This window comes from Charadrius vociferus, unplaced genomic scaffold (genome assembly GCF_000708025.1).
Source record: "Charadrius vociferus isolate BGI_N301 unplaced genomic scaffold, ASM70802v2 scaffold13, whole genome shotgun sequence".
In the NCBI taxonomy this organism is placed as follows: Eukaryota; Metazoa; Chordata; class Aves; order Charadriiformes; family Charadriidae; genus Charadrius; species Charadrius vociferus.
The window spans coordinates 4,113,256-4,127,816 of NW_009647763.1; the positions used below are offsets into that span (position 1 = coordinate 4,113,256).

At 43.3% G+C, this 14,561-nt stretch overlaps 1 protein-coding gene across 1 annotated transcript in view; it reads right to left on the minus strand.

Moving 5' to 3' along the window:
* RSPH3 (radial spoke 3 homolog (Chlamydomonas)) overlaps positions 1–14,561 on the minus strand; it is a 67,755-nt gene that overhangs the window by 46,660 nt on the left and 6,534 nt on the right. The window contains exons 2-9 of the mRNA XM_009882347.1: positions 14,238–14,325; positions 12,944–13,085; positions 11,952–12,097; positions 11,181–11,384; positions 10,040–10,202; positions 8,902–8,988; positions 6,385–6,643; positions 5,489–5,586 (exon numbers count right to left, since the gene is read on the minus strand). Coding sequence (XP_009880649.1) covers positions 5,489–5,586; positions 6,385–6,643; positions 8,902–8,988; positions 10,040–10,202; positions 11,181–11,384; positions 11,952–12,097; positions 12,944–13,085; positions 14,238–14,325 — 1,187 coding nt within the window. The remainder of the gene's footprint in view (positions 1–5,488; positions 5,587–6,384; positions 6,644–8,901; positions 8,989–10,039; positions 10,203–11,180; positions 11,385–11,951; positions 12,098–12,943; positions 13,086–14,237; positions 14,326–14,561) is intronic.

Sequence of the window (14,561 nt, forward strand, 5' to 3'; positions counted from 1 at the left end):
GCTCGGCCGCGGGTGCCCGAGGGTTTGGGCTGCCACGGCGCCGCCGGGAAACTCGTTAAAAACGACGTGTGAGTGTCCCGGCCCGCGGCTTTCCCACCGCCGGCATCGCCACCGCTGTGGCCGCAGGGAGTTGTCCGTGCTTGTAAGGGTCCACACAACCACCCCTCACCTGCACTGGCGGTAGTTAACGACTTCGAAGGAAGGCACCTCACCGCATTAAGAATTTCCTGAAGAGATACCGATTTTGCTGCTGCTTCTTGGGGTTGTGTTGCAGACTTGCACCCTGGCAGGCTGAGGGGCGCTGGCACGTACCCTGGAGCAACTCGTGGCTGTTTCTTCTTGTCCTGTCATCCTTGTGGAGATCGTAGAATCATACAATGGTTTAGGTTGGAAGGGACCTTAAACATCATCTAGTTCCAACCCCCCTGCCATGAGCAGGGACACCTCCCACTAGACCAGGTTGCTCAAAGCCCCATCCAGCCTGGCCTTGAACACTTCCAGGGATGGGGCATCCACAACTTCCCAGGGCAACCTGTTCCAGTGTCTCACCACCCTCACAGTAAAGAATTTCTTTCTAATATCTATTCTAAATCTCCCCTATTCCAGTTTGAAGCCATTCCCCCTCAACCTATCACTACATGCCCCTGTAAAAAATGTCTCTCCAGCTTTCTTGTAGGCACCCTTGAATACTGGAAAGCTGCTATAAGGTCTCCCCAGAGTCTTCTGTTCTCCAGGCTGAACAACCCCAGCTCTCTGAGCCTGTCTTCATAGGAGAGGTGCTCCAGCCCTCTGGTCATCTTCGTGGCCCTTCTCTGGACCTGCCCATGTCCTTCTTACGTTGGGGGCTCCAGAGCTGGACACAATATTCCACGTGGGGTCTCATGAGAGTAGAGGGGCAGAATCACCTCCCTTGACCTGCTTCTTTTGATGCAAGCCAGGAGGATATGATTGGCCTTCTGGGCTGTGGGCGCACATTGCCAGGTTATGTTGAGCTTCTCATCAACCAACACCCCCAAGTCCTCCTCAGGGCTGCTCTCAAGCCATTCTCTGCCCAGCTTGTATTTGTGCATGGGATTGCCCTGGCCCACGATGCTTCCACCTTCTCCATAACCACCATTTCAGTGCTGGAAAACCGTAATAAGATCCAGTTGAGCCTTCTCTTCTCCAGGCTGAACACACACAGTTCCTTCAGTCTTGTTTCCTATGGCAAGTTCTCTGCATTTAACCATCTCTGTGGCCCTCCATGGGACCCTCTCCAATTTTTCAGTGCCTCTCTTGAGCTGGGGAAGGCCACAGCTGGCCTCAGTCCTTCAGGTGAGGACCAACAAATGCCAAATAGAGTGGAATAATGCCATCCATTGGTCTGTTGCCTATGCTCTTGCTGACACAGCCTGGGACATGGGTTGCCTTCACAGCTGCAAGGGGCATTGCTGCCCAGCTGCTCAGCTTGACGGCCAGCAGGACCCCCAAACCCATTTCAGCAGGGCTACACCCCAGCCAGTCAAAATCCAGCCTAATCTAGGGCCCTGCTTTTAGAGGAGGTTGGACCAGGTGACCAGGGATCCAGAGATCCCTTCCAGCCTAGCTGGACCTTTCAGTGGTCCTGTGATTCAGCATGTTGTGTTTTGGAGAACTGTAGATAACTCTGTTTGAAACAAATATATTTGATTGATTAATTACCATTAATTAAAATGGTAATGGTTGGCCCGCTGCTATTTGCCCATTAAATAATCATTTAGACATACTCTGTAATCCATCATACATATGAGTACTTTCTGACATGATCATCTTAAAAAAAGCTATGTTTAAAGTAGATATAATTTCAGTTGCCAAAGCATGATTGAATCACAATTCCTATTGAGTAAAATTCCACTGTTAGGTCATTTTTAACAGTATATGTTGTCTCAGCAGTGGCTGAAAGATCCAGATAGGACTCTGATAGATAAAAATAATCTTTCTAGGGCAGTTTCAAGCATTATTGCATCAGCCTCTCAGCCAGACTTTTTGCCAGAAATCATGAACCCCATGGCAGTCGGCAGTATGGGATATGCCACTACCACAGCTGCTACAGTTGCCTGTCAAGTTTATGAACTTAAACTGCCAGTGACGATATATGTATGCTAATATTATCATATGTTAATAACCAAGGCCTGGGCAATTTGAGAGGGCCAAATGTTTGTGGTGGGGGCTGAGGAGGAGGATCGAGGCGACATAAGGTGGTTTATAACTAGAATAATACTGCAATAAAACAGCATCACAGCTAGACCACTGAAATGTACTCCAGGCCATGTCTAGCTTCTGGTTCATACCAGTAAAGTGGCGAGCTTCATTGTTTTGATATAACAGAGACTGTCCTACTGGTCTAAATGTGTCTCCTGCAGGAGGGCAGGACAGGAATCATCATGGCTTTGTGAAGACCACAGGACTGTTGCTGTATATTGCTGTTGTTAAAAGTAATACAGCTTCTATGGACTCCCAAGGCTGTAGCCATTAAAGATGGATAAGGAGAGGTTCATGTTTAACACATGCATATAAGCAATAGAGCGAATACTTTCATAGGTGTATTCTTTTTATTCGTTCTCTCTGCATCTCTTTGAAACCCATGATTTCTGCCAGCAACAAACCAGCCATGAATTTTACTCTCAACAAAATGCTCCCAGGCTGTCAGTGTGCAGTGGAGAAACACAGAGAGTCCAGTTTGGTCCATCACTATCAAGAGGATTCCCAAACTGAATCAGGGCCAGGCAGTAAGTCTGAATGTCTTTCCCACTTCTCAAGTGGGTGTTGAAGTAAACATGGAGCTAAACTGCTGAGCTGGCTGTTGGAGTAATGCTTTGGCTCTTTGCAGAGAAATCAATAGATGGAAAACACATGGATACAGTCATATTGTAACCAGCTGCTTTTGATAAAAAACACACAAAGATAGTAAGCCTCACTGCACACACACACCACTGTTTGAGGCTTTTACTGACAGGTACCCAGCCTGGGCGTGACTAGAAGAGGTACCAGCTCAACTCCTCCATGCCACAAGTAGGCCTTTGGACACAGTTCCATGCCAAAATGAACTTTGTGTCCAGTTTCTTATGTTTCTGGGAGAAAGCACCAAGAAGCCTGAGTCCAGCACACATATGTGTTAAGAGTTGCTTATGATCTGAAAAGATGGTTGAATATAGGCAGGGAAATGTATTTTTCCTCCAATCTCATTCAAAGGACAGGCTGAAACAGTTCTGCTGAACTTTTCAAAACGGTTCAGCCCAGTGCTGAGCCATGGCATGGAAACACTAACAGCTGCAACTAGAAAGCCCTGAAACCCACGAGGCTCAGAGAAGTTGTGGATGCCCCATCACTGGAAGTGTTCACAGTCAGGTTGGACAGGGCTTTGAGCCACCTGATCTAGTGAAAGATGTCCCCGTCCATGGCAGGGGGATTAGACTAGATGATCTTTAGAAATCCCTTCCAACCCAAACCATTCTGGGATTCTATGATCTTAGTGCAAACTATGTTGGGCGACCCTATGTGTTAACTTCTCATGATACAAGAGGATTCTGCAAAAGGTCGATGCCTTTGGGGTTTATCAGAGGAGCGAAGTCCAGACAGGTACCACTAGTGCAGGGTGGGCAACAGGTGACATCAGAGTCTTTCTACATGTCTCCGCAGCCGGATTGCTGTGGCCTGTCCTGCCCTCTAGTGCCTGCAGCACCGCCTCCTTCTGTCCCCTCTCTGCTCCTCATTGCATTCGCACACACACTGGAGGGATGCTGCTGTGGTTCTGAGCAGGGAGTGGAGCTACAGACCCCCGGGCCTCCCCCATGCCACTGTGGGTGCAGAGCTGGCCACCCCACAGGCTTACCTGCCTGCTGGGGACACAGACCAGAGAAAAGGGATTTGGAGGGGAAGGGCATCAAGAGGGGCCCTTGTGGGAAGGTGGTGTGAGGGATGTGGTGCTCGCACCCAGGCATGGCTAGAGTGGCTTCCTCTAGCCACCTGCATGCCAGCACCCAAGCCACCCTTCCAGCAGCAAGGCCTGTGCCACACAGCCTGCGTGTCTGCTGGCATCACCCCAGACAGGTGACAGCTACGCCATTACCCCATATCCCTCTTCCCCTCCTCACGGTTGCTCATGGTTTTCCGCTTCTCCAGTGACCAACAGGATGCAAGGGGTCACCTTCTCTGCCAACCTGCCCATGTCTGGGGCTGAATTAAGGTACAGGGTTATTAATTAAAAATTGTCAATGTAGTATAAAGCTTCTTGGCTCTATGGCCCCATAAAAACATGACCTGTTCCAGCAAGCTCTACCACAATACACAATGCTTGAGTTGTAGCTATACATTCTAATGAAGTAAAAATGCAGGGCATACAATTAATTTTTTTTTATAATAACTTAAGAATACATAATAATGCCACAACCTCTTTCAATAGAATAATTTAACACTTCAAGTAAATTTTCTAGCAATCAAACACAAAGCAGGAGTGACAAAAATGAAAATATTCCAGCTGATCACTTTCCTCCTGTAATGTTCCAAAACAAAATATTTGAGTCAGCATTTGCTTGAATCTTTTCAGGAATTATCCATGGCAGTCCTCTAGGTTATGCTAAGTCGTCTGTAATTACATGACAAAACAATCATTCAGTAATGAGGAATCCTTAAAACTGACATACAGTGTCCCAAAAATGAGTGGAAACACAATTCTCATGAATCATGTCACAAAGCATTTTTATTTCTCTAGATAAAATTAATCTGAAGTTATTTACCCGATTTACCTGAAGTCATGACAGGAGTATCCATCATCATGGGAAAAAAAAACAGTGCAAAATCTTGCTACTGCTGAAATTGAGGTTAACCTCCCACTGACTTCAATGCCTAAACCAGAGTTTCATTTCAAGCCTTCAATTCCAGTCATATGCATAAAAATAAATTCTTCTTAGAAACTTGTAGACATATGTAGTGAGCACCGATTATCTTAATTTTATACATGTAACACATTTGGCTGGATGCTTTGAGGAATCAGTCAAAAATGAAAAGAACAAGCACACTTTGTCGAAATACTGTCAACTTAGCAAACAGAGGAGGAGTTTACAGGGGAATATTCCAGCTTTGAAAAGCATCCATGGATGCGTCTATCTACAATAAGTACTACGTGACTCCAGACACTCAAACACATTCATATTACATAAAATCACTGAGTGGATTTGTTGGTGGTTACATCTCATTACTTCTGATTTTCAGCTACCTACCGAGAGAGATGAATACCTGACACCTTCCAACGGAGCTTTTCCATGTAAGCTACAGCTGCCCTGATTATCACTGGATGTCCTAGCCCAGGATGGAGGGAAGGCAGGGTCTGCCTGTGAAGCCATACATGCAAGTGCTCCAGTGAAAAGTCTGGATGTCCCTTTTGAGGGTATGAGATGTGGAACTGGTACTTGTCTCTTCAGGTGTCATTTCTGACATCCCACTCAGACTTGGATCTGGCCTGCTGGGTTACCGCACATCTCGTCCGACCTGCAGAGAGGAGGTAGCACAAAGCACTCTGGACAAGGCAAGGCTTTTTCCACAGGCACAGCTAGCAAGGAAATGATGTTGCTGCAATGGAGCACAGATGTACTTTTATGAGGGGGAATGCCCCGCTTGTGGAGCTGGCCTGTGAACACAGACACATGTGGCAATGCAGGTGCATTTTGTCAGTCGTATCTGGTATAATTTCCAGTGAACCATCAGGAAAGGACGATTACAAAGAAAACCGAGGCTTGACTTAGCACATGGCTCCAGCCACTCACCAGTGCTCCAGGAGTCAGGAGGCTGAGGAGGATTTTGCACTGGCAGAAATTCCCAGTGGCAGATAACTCTTTGAACCTGAAGAGCTTCAGGAACAACAGCATTTGCTCTATTACCTGCTAACACGTCCACCCAAGTTTGTCAGGAAAGGAGAGTCGAACATGAGTGAAAAGAAATTTATTTAAGTGCCATAGCAGTTACCTTTCAAAATAGGGAAGGTAAGGAAATTCTGTTCTGAGAACGTTATCAAAGCACTTGCAAAGGTTATTAGGATGCTCTCAATGTCCTTCTCATGACCTTCTAGCACGGGGAGGGGGACAACATTACTTTTCAACTGTAAACATACCAGGCTTTTGATGGATTGGATTTTGTAGAAGGGGATAGAATTTCACTGCCATTCATTGCACTAGTAACCTCTGTCTTTATTCTTACAGTCTGAAATCAGCAATGTCAGCATATGGAAAACACGCTTTAATGCTCTGCTGTTGCTTAGGTTCATCCTTCAGCATGGGCTAAGGCAGAATATTTGTAAATGGATAGGAATTTCTTTCTTCTTTCAGCTAAGCCATTCATCTCCATTTACTTGATGACTTGCCTGCTTGTTACTCTGTTTCCAAATCCTCTGTTCCTGCTTGATCTGATTCTTCTAACTGGAAGGAGATGCGACGTGAAGGCTGTTCCTCAGCAACAGGTTGGTCGGTCTCTTCTTTCTCTGTGACTGCTTGGTCAGCAGTGTCTGTCTCACCAGCCACCTGGGGTGCTGCATCTGTTGGCCTGGGCTCTTCAGCAGGTGCCTCTGTCTGATCAGGCAGAGGTTTATGGCTAAACGCATCTAAGCGTTTTTCAACCACTGAACAAATCAAGGCTGAAACAGAGAAAGCCACCGTTAACAAACATGGAGGGAAAAAACCCCAAACTATAATTTGAGATTACTTTATGTATTACTGACCTGTAACTTCTTAAACAGGGGAAAAAATACCAAAATAACACTAAAAATGAAAGAATACTTGAATGAGAAAAACCATCCCTGCTGTGGTATCCTAGTTCCAGCCAAATGAGCAGTTTACACTGAAAGCAGTGATTTGAAGGGGTTCACCTGGATTGTTTTGTTCATTTCCTCACTGTTGTTCCTCACTTCCGAAGCGGGTCAACCCGCCAGGAACAAGGACTAGCCAGGCTGCACACAGCATGATGGTTTTGGCAGGGGGAAATACTGGAAATATGCAACTCATCAAAAGATTTTCTCTTTCCGAAAAACAGCTGTAAAGCACCTATTCTTTATTATTTTGCTGTTTAGCCTTCGTAATTTTTTCTAAACATTATACCCCTTCCAAATCAAAGAACACAACAGAAAAAAAAATAATCAACATTCACTTTGACTTACATCATTTAAACATGAAACATAGAGGCCAACAATTAAGGAAGAGAAGATTAACACAGAAAACAGGACAATGTACAGGTACTAAGAGGAGCTTCATTGTTAATTCATGGGTTGACTTCTCTGAGAGGACAAACCTTACGCTGTGGGTGCTTCCCTTGTAGTTCACAGTTCTTTTATTGGACAGTAAAAAAATAAATTCTTTAAGGAGCGTCTTCATTCAGATATGTTAAAAATGGATCCTTAGAGATTTTTCCTATGCTTCTGCGTAAGCGGGGGGGAAGCCACAAACTATCTCAGCCAAGGCTGTGTCTGCCTCTACAAAACTTGGAGAATCCAATTTGCAGTTCCTTTTGCAGAGATGTTTACTCAACAGTGGGTGATTTGGTCTAAGTCAGGAAATACGGAGGGTAAATAGCAAAACAGGGGCTGCTGATATTACTTATTGGCCGTTTCCACATGCTCTGTGTGTCTTAGAACTGGTGCAAGACCACAATATCTGGTTAAAAAATTAAACAGAAAGATTTAACAGGAATATGATAGATGTTCTTATCAATAGCGTATTCTGCAGCAACATTCTCCTCGGGATGTTTATTTAGTAGTCACTTCTTAATTAAAAAGAGAGAAAATTCCCTCCCCCCTGAAGACCTACATGAAGAAGTGATCCTTAAGTGTACATACAGGCACATATATCATAGGATGAAGTACCTAACAGACCAGCTGTAATTATCCAAATTATACCTTAACAAAGAAAATTCAGGGTCCTCATTAAACTGAAAATAACCCCAAAAGAAACAAACACAATTGTAATTCAAACCCCAAATCACAGCAGGAGGAAAAGTACAGGAATGAAAGATGTAACACAAGTATAAAAAGTGGTTTGATCTAGGACCACCGTGGTGGACGTGCACTCATCATAATTTTGTGTTTCTACACAAGGCAGAGTTTAGATTGTTCAGGTGTTTCAACTGCAGCCTCTGAAGACTGACTAATAAAAGAACCTGAATACCTAGCTTGAACTAGCCCCAAAGACGGCTGATATTTTAATCTATTTCAAAAGCAAGGACATCATTATTGACTGCTGAGGACGTAAGCCCTTGTTTTGATGAAAAGTGGTGGTCACCGGACTTCTCAGTCAGCCATGGCCCACAATTATCCTTCATCTCCTTTCACGTAGGATGAACATATTACTCCATAGCTCAGGGAGCTTACACAAACAAGTTAGGAGACTTTCATGGTATACATGTGGCTGTAGACAGGATAAACTTTTCTGTTCCCACTGGCACAATCAGGCACACTACAGAGAACAGCACAGCCATGATGGCTGTGTAACACATGAGAAATAAAAGTTTTATAGCAGAGAAAACAATTGGTGTTCTCTAACCATTCTGCTTCTGCCAAATGTATTGCATCTCCCAGCATCAACACGCTGCAAACAGCATAAAGCCAGCAGAGAGGGAGTACTGCAGCATGACTGACACTTCCATTATTTCAGCTGAAAATCAATTACCTAGATGTATGTAGTAGTAGTTTTCCAACACTAAAAATGTTTTAATATAGTAAAAAAAAAAAAAAAAATAAAAAAAAACCACAAAAAGCCATGGGTACTTGTAGTTCTTGCTAAAAATGACACCTGCTACCTTAACTCATAATGACCCTGTAAAGTGTGATATTTGTTCTGACTGGGGAAAAACAATCAAGAACATCAAGAAGCCCAGATTACACTCCTGGATTTGGTAACTTACAGTCAAGCATTGTCCTCCCCAGAACCTTCCTCTCTAGTGTTTCTTCCACTTCTGTCATCAGCCACGGAAGGAATTCTGTCTCAATATCTGTAAGCATTTAGCAGGAAAAAAGAAAGAATAAAATGCCTTTTTATTAAGGATGAGCGATGGGATCTTGGGGCTGTTTTTCATTTGCTACGATCATTAAGAGATGAAAACCCTTGCCAACACACACTTGCTTTGCAAGAGCCAGATTAAATCTCTCAGGTGGTGTTGGGTTTCTTATCTCCTGCCTCTCTTACTGAGGTTCCTCACTGTTATGGACCTAAACCAGAGTCCTCTCAATTTTGGTGATTTTCAAAGGGGGCTGGCACCCTTGAAGGGCTAGCACAGATGAGACATACAGTAATGTTCTAGTGAGATGAGAATAACTACCCTGAACAAGTCAGAAGAATAACATTTCCTGCCTTGCTTTCCAAAGATGTCTGGCTTCTGGTCTGCCAAAATCATTTGTTCCCTCTTGTGCTCTTTGTACACTGTGGTCCCAAGGCCTGGCCTGTTTGCAAAATACACTCAGTTTCTGCATTCACCCCATGACTCATTCTGGAGAGAATGTATCCATTCCCAAGCTGTGGTCTGGGCACCTATGGATTGCCTGGGGAAGTGCAGTGCAGCAAGGTAGCTTGTAAGAAACGCTGCTGATCCCAAAAGCTTGGAACTCACCGATGTACAACTCCAAAATTATTTTCAGGGCTTAATTATAATTGACTAATTTATCCATTGCTCTGATAATCAACAAATATTCAGAATGACACACAGATTTCTTTGCCTGTCCTATCAAAATACATTTACTTCAATTTGGATATCTCTCTCTCTCTGCTCTACCAATCCTAACCACCCATTTATTTCCTTTCAATTCAAAAGCACCTCTTCTCACTGTAACACGGTCAGCTCTTGCTTATTCTTGACTCCTTGCACAGATGACCAATAATGTTTGTTTTAAAAAAAATCAGTTTTGAAACTATCTCTTCAGCCACAAATGTAAACAAATAGTCTTGTAACATTATTCTAAATCATAGGACAGTAAGCTATGGTTTATTGTTGTTTTGACCTTTGTAATACTCAGTTCACATATGAAAAACTAAAAGAAAATACAAACCTCTTTCTATAGGGTCATAAAAAAACCCACTGTCACGAAGATTGTTGAAGACCGAGGGAATGAGATCAGCCAGGTAATGCTGAGCGAATGCCCGAGCTGCAATTTTCTCTGTGGTCTCTTTCTGTTTCTGCAGCATTTGCATGTGCTGGAGTTTGCGACGTTCCTGTCAAGACAATATTGCATGTACAACTTTCAGGCCTTTAGCTGTTGCTCTTTGATCTAGACTTTGAAGAATGATCACAGTGTGAGAGATAAATAGTAAAGATAACAGTACCAATATTTATGGCCTCTAACAGTCACAAAAACTTCTCATGTGAACAAGTGCTTTAAAGCAACCTTGTGCTCAGTCAATGGAGTACTAAAAAACACAAGGACTAGAGGGAAACATATTCCTTTGGTATACCTTTTCTGATTTTGGCAAGTCTGTAAAATAAGGGCCTTGTAGCTGGCCAAATGAAATGCTTCTCTGATACCTTAATATGCATTGATGGAGTGACTCTTTGCTTTATTATTGCAGATAAAGCTGGTTGTTGGCCTTTGAATAAGATGAAATTGGGTCAGGATTTCCCAAACTTTTCATCTTTCCAATTTTATATCTTATTTGATGTAATTAGAGGTTAAAACTCAAATTGGTCCAGGAAAACATGGAAAAAACCCCAAATCTATAAGGCTGATCAATAGCAAGTAACTAAGACTTGCCCTTTCTATTTACTACATAGTACTAATATAGCTTAATACTTGGACATCTTGAGAGGTATGCATGCACACGCAGTAGTGCATGCATTGGGTGTGAAAGACTAGGAGGTGCCTCTCTTACTTTCAAGCTCTGTGACTATTCATTTAGCAGTTACTATAATGAAAAGGCTAGAGTAACAGCTGCACCAGGTCCAAAGGGTACTGTTGGGTTTGGCCTCTCAATGAGGTGTCCAGGTACACCAGGTCACTGGAGCATGACTGCACTGCTGATGCACGAGAGCAAATAGCAGAGTGCAGCTATATGGCACCAAAATGCTTTGAGGAATATCAAACTTGACAATACTCTTTTGGGCACATCCCAATTATTTCACAGCTTGTCTTTCAGTACTGGAAATGGTTTTGTCTCTTCTGATGAGCATTCAGACAGGCCTGCCTGAAGTCCTACCTTCTCCTCTCTGTATCGCCTGTCCTGCTCTTCCAGGCGTTGTACTTCAGCAAGCTCTGCATTACGCAGCTCTGCATAGGCATGCTGATGTGCCCACAGCTGGGCCAGCTCTTCTTCCTCCATGACTTCCAGCAAAGCTTGCTCAATCGTTTTCCCAATCAACACTTCCAGGATCGGCTTGACTTCAATGTCAAAGTCAAACAGCTGAGGATGGGAGTCAGGGAAACAGAGGTAAATGTCCCTTGATCACTATCACTCTTAGCATCTTGGCAAGGAGAAAAGGAGGATGACCAAAGCCCTTGTGCTGAAGGCAGGCCTGAGAAGTGCAGGTGGGGGCCCAGTGTCAGCCAAAGCAAGAAGTGTGAATGCAGCTGGGGGCTAAGGGATGAGTGGGCTGGAGTGAGACACCACACACCCTACCAGAGCCACTGTGGGGGCTGCCAGGGAGAAGCAGAGCACTCACCTGGACCCTGTTTCTGCTCACCTCTGGGTTCTCAGCCCCTTCCCAGGCTGGACACTATTTCTACAGGGGAGAGCATTTCTCAGCATTGTAGTCCTTAGCTGAAAGCAGCAGAACCAGTGCACATGGAGAAGCACCTTCCTTAATTTTGCACTTCACCTCACAGCAGACATTTGGGACCTTTTTTTTTTTTTCCCCACGTTCTGTGAGGATAAGTTCCTTTCTGCTTCTGCCTCAGTTTTCCATCAGAAATGCATTTTGTATGGGAGACACGGTTTGACAGCACTTGCAGACCTGACTTCGCTTCATACCTCTCCTTCTTCTATTTGCGTGGCCACATCTTTTCCTGTTTTGGCTGGTATGAAGAGTGGAGTGGCTGGTCTGTCCAAAAATGCATCTGTTTGACACTCTGTATCAACCTCTATTATCCGGTCACTAATCTCTTCCAAATACAGCTCTAGAAATAAAAGTACAATGAATGCTGTCGGTTGGATTCTTTTTATTTTAACTCTCAACTATTTTTGATGACTGTACAGGGTGAATTATACCCAAAGAGTGCAATAAAATGTCTTCTATAACGTTAAAAAAAAAAACAAAAACGACACCTCAACTTAAAACATAGATCAGTTTGCTGCACAGGCCATCTGATGCCATGTTACCTGTTATGTCTGAAATGGAATTTCACTTAGTAGGTTCCTCTGTGGCAGAGGAAACATTCAGAAGCCAAAGACCATGTCTGATTAGCATGTAACACAGCTGTTTTCCCAGTTTGTAAGTCAGTCCAATCTGAAATGATTTTCAGAGGGCACAGCAATACATTACACTCACCTCATGATTACCGCACTGCCAAAGTTTGGTTTTCCTACAAATAAATTTGTTTTCCCACAAATAGGGTGGTTTTGTATTCTAAATTAGGGTGTGTCCTCCAGTTTTTAATAGTATTTTTATTATTACATATGACTGCACTCTTAAGCAAAATTTTAAGCATATACCGAACTTCTCTGATGATACTGGAAAAGGAAAAAATAAATGAAGAAGTCTTGACTAGCATTCAAGAACGTACACTGGAAACTGAAAAACAGAGCCTCTGGGAAAATGTCACTAATTAGCCAAGCTTATTAAATACAACTAAAAATAAAGGGTTATAATGGAAAGGATTAGAGAACCTCTGATTCTAGAATTCTATGATTCTAACCTTAACCATATGTGATTCTACCAACTGCATTATCAATTTACTAAGTGAATATAAATCAGCAAGTTTTTGTTTTCAGATGAATTTTAAAAAAAAAAACAAACCTTTTACCTGTCTGCACGTGAATATGCTCTCTACCTTCCACAGGCTCAGGTGTTCTTGGTTGCATTTGCTCTTTTGCATGCTTTCTAGCCAGTGCTCTTTTCCGTGCTTCCCTCTGCCTTTGAATCTCAAGGGGACTGGGTTGGGTACTCTGAGCAGGGATGAAAAAGAAAAAAACCCACAAAGCAGATTACACTTTGTACTTGGATATGATACTCATTTCTCTCTACAGGAAAGCAAAGGTGGTTGTTTGATTTTAATGCTACAAATCTAGCATTTCAGATATACTTTTCTGGGTCCTGACCCTAAATTTTCAGTTACCTTAATGACTGTAGGGCATGAAACTAATAAGGTACACTAGCTGCCTACAGGCATGACACTAATGACATCTCACACTAAGAGCAATCAGTTGCTATTTGGAAGTGGGTATTATATACAGAACTTTGCAAGATAAAGTATATTAAAATGGCACGTTCTTGCTGACAAGTGAGAGTTTCTAGGTAAAGCTTTAAGAAGGTCAAGTGGACTTAAATCCAGTTATCATATTATCAACAGAATTGTTTGCTAGATAAAAATTATAGCTTCTTTATTGCTGATGAAGCAAAAGAAACCCATACTAACTTTTATATTCAGTATTGTGTTTGTGAATTGAAATGAACACCACTTTCAAACTTCTGAAATAGAACACGAGTGAAATTCACTCTAAGAAACAGCTACTGAACAACACAAAGTTATTTCCACAAAGTAGCTTTCAAAAACACAGACGGCTTTAAACTCTTACATGATCAAAGTATCTATATAGAAATAGTCTCTGAAAATAAAGTATCACTAAAACATTTACTGCTGTATCAGGATAAATAAAATACTTCTGCCTCCACACAAGCAGCTTTTACATACAGCTAGACCATCTAGCTCTGCCTGTTTAGAAGGGTAAGCCAAAGTCTACCGCAAGAATTCATTTCCCAAGAGCTGCTGTTCTCACTGATAACACCTGTGGATGCATACAGTAATAGATGATGCAGTGTCAGTCATCACGACACTAAAGAAATGGCGGGGGAGGGGGAATCAAGTATCTAATGGCAAAAAAAATAATCCAAACTACGGAAGTTCACGGGAAGCCAAGTACTTTGAAGAAAGGCTGAAACCAGTCTCATGCTAGTTTAACTGGAGAGCTTGTGACTGTGTGAGACACTTTAAGTAAAATTACAACCTCAGTGGTTAAAATTATTAATGAGGAACAGTTTTCCTGCACTACCTATTACTTTTCAACAAAGCCGGAGTGCGATCTACATAAAAAACATACCACAGGTATGACTTGAAGGGCGTAAGTGTTGCCGCGCACCACTCTCCTGTCATACATGAGGTTCGCGTAGCGAACAGGTTCCTTCTCTCTGCAACATCAAGCACAGATAGTGGTGGTTACAGCGCTGTAACCCGTACGCTAACACCTCAGAACGCCTTTGAAAGGCCAGAGGTGCAAGTTCCCCCGAAGGATTCTCCTCCCCCGGGAAGGGCGGCGAGGGAAAAGGAGCGAAGAAGGGCAGAGGAGGGGGCAGCTGTGCCCGGTCGGGGCGCGCGGGCCGCGGGGCTGGATGGCGCGATCCGCCGGACACCGGCACTCACGGCT